This window comes from Arachis hypogaea, chromosome 17 (assembly GCF_003086295.3).
Source record: "Arachis hypogaea cultivar Tifrunner chromosome 17, arahy.Tifrunner.gnm2.J5K5, whole genome shotgun sequence".
Classification (NCBI taxonomy): domain Eukaryota; kingdom Viridiplantae; phylum Streptophyta; class Magnoliopsida; order Fabales; family Fabaceae; genus Arachis; species Arachis hypogaea.
The window spans coordinates 85,536,730-85,543,229 of NC_092052.1; the positions used below are offsets into that span (position 1 = coordinate 85,536,730).

The following is a 6,500-nucleotide window of genomic DNA, read 5'->3' on the forward strand; positions in this document are numbered from 1 at the left end:
AGCCATTCAATATAAGTTTTACATTGGGAATAATGGGAATTTTTAACTAAACCTGCATGACATACATAAGTGATAAATGATTTTTGAGCTAGAGAACACACGGCCTGTGAGTTTTGAGCTTAATTGTATGGTTACATTCAAACCATAATATTTCATTCCTGTGTGTTCCACCCTTCTTGTTTATTCTGGTGTTCTTTACTTTGTTTTAATCTATATGTCCAATTATAGAATAGAAATACATACCAAGAGAGTGATTGAGGCCATTATTTGATTTTAGCTCACTTATCCCAAAATAGCCTACCTTTTACATCACCCTTGTTAGCCCCCTTGAGCCTTTAAATCCCTTTTTTTTTTCTATAAACCACATTACTAGCCTTAAGCAGAAAAACAAAATAAAAATCCCAAGTTGAATCCTTGGTTAGCTTAAGATAGGAAGTATGTATGGTTTAAATGTGGGAAAACCTATTGGGAACATGGATGATAAAAACAAAAGGTAGAAAAGTTGAAAAGAATAAAATAATTCAAAATAAAGAGTTTTGGGAAGCATGCTCATGTAAAATCAAATTAATTGAATTACCATGTGCATAAAAAAAATATTTGTTATTTATTCTTCAGTACTTAAATAAAGGGGACACAAAAGAATTTCCCAAGTGTGAAATAAAGCAATGCACATGGAATAAAAATAATAAACATTGAAACATGAGCATGTAACATCAAAAATGGGAAAATATAGGAAAATAGGTAAAGAAGCTTTGCTTTAGAAAGTATGTATGTTAGGTGAGATCTTAGACTAATTAAGGATTCACTTATTAGCTCACTTAGCCCTATACATATACCCTTACCTTTACCTTGGCCCCATTACAACCTTTACTAAAGACCTCATGATTTTTGGTATGTCTATATTCTATAATTGTTGATTGGTTAGATGAAGAACAAAGTTATAGAAAGTAAGAATAAAAAGAAGAATAAAGTGATTAATCCAATAAACACTGAGTGATTAGAGATTAAACACAAAATCCAGTGAGGGTTCAATAGCTCATTAACATATATCTCTGCTAAATTATTAATTGTCTTGCAAGTTTATAAAATGTTTTTCTCTCCCATCTCAATTGTAAAGGCACTTTATCACTATCTAAGGTTTGGCAATATATATATATATATATATATATATATATATTGCATGGCATTCCACCACTTTAACCTAACATTACTCTTGGACTTAGCATGAGGACATGCTATTGTTTAAGTGTGGGGAGGTTGATAAACCCATATTTTATGATATATTTTGTGCTTAATCTGAGTGATTTATTCAATCCTTCACCCACTTATTCATATTAATTGCATGGTTTTACTTTCCCTTCCTTATTATATGATGTATGTGAAAAACATGTTTCCTATGCTTTAAAATTAATTATTTTAATTACCTTTATTTCCATTCAATGCCGTGATTTGTGTGTTGAGTAGTTTCAGATCTTCTAAGGCAGGAATAACTTAAAGGATGGAAAGGAAATATACAAAAATGGAAGGAAAGCATGAAACGGATTTTTGAAGAAACTGGCATCCACGCAGTCGTATGGGCGATGCGATCGCATGCCAAGCACGAAGAAGCAGCGACGTGGCCGTATGACTGACGCGACCACGCGCCTTAAGCAGAACACATATGAGGCGGTGGCATGACTAACGCGACTGCGTGACAAGGAAAACTCTGAATGACGCGACCGCGTGACTCACGCAGACGCGTGACAGAGGCCACGCACCAGAAATTGTAGAAAATGCTCCCAGCGAATTCTGAAGCCCTTTTAGGCCCAAATCCAAGTCCAGAAGGCATAGACCAGAGGTTATCAAGTGGGGGAATGCATCCATTAAAGAGAGACGACTTTTTAGTTTAGTTTTCATGATTTAAATTTAGTTTAGAGAGGGAGATTCTCTCCTCTCTCTTAGGATTAGGATTTAGGATTTCTCTTAGATTTAGGAGTGACTCTCGATCCCAGGTTCAATGTTCTTTTACTTTATATTCATCTCTTACTTTCAGATACTCTATTGCTTATATTAGTTATGTTGCCTATTTGGTTTATGCTACATTCATGTTACATATTACTCTTTTGAATTAATGTTATTTGAGGTATTTCAGTTGAATATTGCTTTCTCTTATTTACATTATTGTTATTCCCATCTGAAGACATTTTTATTCCAGTAGATTTACTTTTCTTCTTTTTGGTCTTGGTTAAGAAATCAGTAACTCAGGAGTTATCAAACTCAAACATGAATGATAATTGTTATCTTGTTAATTAAATGAACTTCAATAATCCCAATCTTTTCTTAGGAAATAAATAGGATTCGAAGATCAAACCAATTAATCCCTTGACCTTCCTTTATCTTAGTAAAGGTTAACAAAGTTGAATTAAGATTCAATTCTCATCATCATTGATAAGGATAACTAGGATAGGACCTCTAATTTCTCATACCTTGCCAAAAGTTTATTTACAGTCATTTGTTCGTTTTACTTGCCATTTAAATTGCTTGTTCTTTATTTACTTTATTTGCTAATTAAATCATTCCCTCCTCATTCTCAAAACCCCAATTTACAATCTCCATAACCAATAATAAGAACATACTTCCCTACAGTTCCTTGAGAAGACGACCCAAGTTTTGAATACTTCGGTTATCAATTTATTTAGGGGTTTGTTACTTGTGACAACCAAAACGTTTGTATGAAAGGACTTTTGAAGGTTTAGAAACTATACTTGCAACGAGGATTTATCCGTAAATTTCTAGACCACGCAAAGGTTCCTCTCATCAGTGAGTTACTTTGGATGGTGAAAGAAGCGGGGGACCTTGGATTCTTTTGGAGTCTGTTTGGTTTAATTTGTTTATACATCTCTCCTTTTGTATTTTGTTTTTCCTAGAGGCTTACATTTGAGAGAGCAAAACTTTTATAAGTTGTTTTCACTGTATGGTTTTGTATACTTGTATATGGCTAGCCGGCTTAAACTCTACGAGCCATGGCTAGTTTCCTATGATATTATATACTTACCTTTTGTTATATCTTATCTGTTTCTTGTGCCTTAAGCTAGTAGCTTAGTTAGTATGTTTTGCGCTTTTAAAATCCAAAATTTGAGCTATATCTTTCATTGGTCTTCTAGATTATATTATTCTTTCTATATATTATATGTATGAGCTTTAGAACTGTCGTAATCTCTGGTTAACCTTTGCTTTACGATGCGAGGTAAAGCTTAGGTTAATTAGGGTGTTACAAGGAAAGGTACGACCAACCAAGTAATTAGCAATGGGTGCATACCAAGGGATCACCTCGGATATTGCTAGCAAGCCCTCAAGAGGAAATGTATCACTGATAGAGTAGAATCACCCTTTGTGTGCTCCAGGCGACTCAAGGGGTCCGTCACTAAATTTTGGGAACCACTCCTATCTTTGATCTCTAGATCAAACTCTTGCAAAAGCAATTCCCATCGGATCAACCTTGGTTTCGATTCTTTCTTGGCCAACGAATATTTTAAAGTTGCATGGTCCGAATATACTACCACCTTAGAGCCAAGTAAATAAGCCCGGAATTTATCCAGGGCAAAGACAATTGCTAAAAATTCCTTCTCAGTAGTAGTATAATTAGACTGGGCTCCATCTAAAGTCTTAGAGGCATAGGCAATGACATAAGGATTCTTACCCTCATGCTGAGCTAGCGCCTCTCCTACCGTATAGTTTGATACGTCACACATGATCTTGAATGGCAAATGCCTCCATGCAATCTTCAATGTCAAATGCCTCCATGCAATCTTCACTCAAATCAAATTCCACATCCTTTTGCAATAACCGAGAGAGAGATAGTGCAACCTTACTAATGTCCTTGATGAAACGCCGGTAAAAACCTGCGTGACCAAGAAAAGCACGGACTTCCCTCACAGAATAGGTGTAAGGCAAACCAGAAATAACATCGACCTTTGCCGGATCAACAGAAATACCATCATTAGAGACGATGTGACCTAAAACAATACCTTGTCTCACCATAAAATGGCATTTTTCAAAATTAAGCACAAGGTTTGATTTAGTACATCTCTCTAATACTTTTGCAAGATTGTCGAAACAAAGATCAAAGGAGTCCCCATAAACACTAAAATCGTCCATAAACACCTCCATGCAATGCTCAAGAAGATTCGCAAATATACTCATCATACACCTTTGGAACGTAGCCGGTGCGTTGCACAAGCCAAAGGGCATTCTTTTGTAGGCATATGTTCCAAAGGGGCATGTGAAAGTGGTTTTCTCTTGGTCTTCTGGAGCAATGTGGATTTGGAAATAACCAGAATAGCTATCTAAGAAACAGTAATGAGATCTACCGGACAAGCGATCAAGCATCTGATCGATGAATGGTAACGGAAAGTGGTCCTTCCTTGTGGCCAAGTTCAAGCGCCTATAGTCAATATAGACCCTCCATGAATTTTGAACCCTTGTGGCTATAAGCTCCCCATTCTCATTCTTGATTGTAGTAACACCAGATTTCTTTGGAACCACTTGCACGGGGCTCACCCACTCACTATCCAAAATCGAATAAATAATGTCGGCTTCTAGCAGCCGGGTTACCTCCTTCTTCACAACCTCTAGAATGGTAGGATTTAGACGCCTTTGAGGTTGCCAAATGGGTTTGGCTCCTTCTTCTAGAGAAATTTAGTGTTCACAAACTTGAGGTCTTATGCCAACTAAGTCTGCCAAACTCCACCCAATAGCCCTGTTGTTTCTTCTCAATATATTAAGCAACTTCTCCTCTTGTTGGGGTGTGAGCTCCTTTGCAATTATGACCGGGAGCTTTTGATTCTCTTTAAGAAAGGCATATTTTAGGTGGGATGGAAGTGGTTTCAACTCTACACTTTGTTCATGACTTGGCACTTGGTCATCCGGCAACACCGGAGGTGGTAAGGTATCTTTTTCACATTCATGGGGGTTCCCCACACTTGGACCTTGAATCATACTTTTCCCATCAAGACTATCACGGTGGACTTCGGCCACAACATTATCAATCATATCACATTGGAAGATAGAATGGTCCTCCGGTGGATGTCTCATGGCTTCATCAAGATTAAAGCTCACCGCTCTTCCATCGATCTCAAAAGAGTAGGTACCCGAAAAAGCATCCAATTTAAACCTAGAGGTCTTCAAGAATGGCCTCCCATGCAAGATAGATGATGTCCTTCCGGAGTCACTAGGGGGCATCTTAAGAATATGGAAATCAATCGGAAAGACCAACCCCTTTATACTCACTAGAACATCCTCTACAATGCCAACCACAGAAATTATACTTTTATCCGCCAAAATAAACCAGGTGGCCGACCGTTTGAAGGGTGGAAGCTTCAAGACCTCATAAACAGACAAAGTCATAATGCTCACACAAGTGCCTAGATCACACATGCAATCAACAAATTGTACCCTATCTATAGTGCAAGTGACTAAATAAGGCCCGAGATCACCACATTTATCCGGTATATCACCCATCAAATCCGAAATTGAGCTTCCCAATGGAATAGTTTCTAAATCATGAATCCTTTCCTTGTTCATGCACAAATCCTTTAGAAACTTCGCATATTTAGGGACTTGGCGAATAGCATCAAAAAAAGGAATAGTTACCTCAACCTTTTTGAATATCTCCACCATCTTGGGATCTAGCTCAACATGCTTCTTAGTCTTCCTTGCCAATGTGGGAAATGGAATTAGAGTAGCTTCTTGCAAGACATTTCCATCCTTAGGAACTTCGCCCCTTTGTTGATCAACTTCTTCTTCAAATACCTCTTGTACCTCATCCTCCTCTTCGACTTCTTCTACCGCAACAACATCCTCGTCTTGAGTGACTTCTATTGGGCTTGGCTCTTCGAGACTCCTCTCTTGCAATTTAGCGCCGGACCTCAAGGTGATGGCATTAATGCCACCCTTGGGGTTGGGTAAAGATTGAGAAGGTAGTGCACTAGAGCTTGAGGGTTGAACATTAGAGGTAGAGGTTGGTTCCATACAGGAAAGAAGGGCTTGGATGGTAGAGGTAAGACCATTGATGCTAGAGTTAAGTGAAGCATGAAACTCTTTTTATCCTTGAAGAATAGAATAGAGTGTCTCGTCTTGGTTGGAGGAAGAAGGAGGGTATGTGATTTGGGGCACTTATGGTTGGTTGAGTTGAGGTGCTTGCCTTTGGTGAGGTGGTTGGTAGGCTTGATAGGCTTTTCCTTGGTTTTATTGTTGGTATGGAGGGTTTTGTTGGTACCGGTTTTGTTGGTGGTTGTTATTCCACCTTTGATTCCCATCATTGTCCCTTCCTCCTTTATTATAGTTGTCTCTCCATCCATGGTCGGAATTGTCTTGCCAACCTTGATTGTAGTTACCTCCTTGATTATAGTTGCCTCCTTATTGATGATACCCCTGGTTTGGACGATTTTAGTAGGCATTAGTGGCTACCAAGGTATTGTCCTCTTAGAGATTTGGGCATTCATCGGTGTAATGGGAGTAAC

General features: G+C 38.1%; 1 protein-coding gene across 1 annotated transcript; it reads right to left on the bottom strand.

Moving 5' to 3' along the window:
• Positions 1 to 3,723: 3,723 nt before the first annotated feature.
• LOC112763480 (uncharacterized) lies at positions 3,724 to 6,009 on the bottom strand. The gene is made up of 3 exons (XM_025809136.1): positions 4,707 to 6,009; positions 4,350 to 4,610; positions 3,724 to 3,995 (listed from the first exon to the last, which is right to left on the bottom strand). Exons 1-3 carry the CDS (start codon positions 6,007 to 6,009, stop codon positions 3,724 to 3,726), a joined length of 1,836 nt encoding a protein of 611 aa, XP_025664921.1.
• Between the last annotated feature and the right edge of the window lie 491 nt (positions 6,010 to 6,500).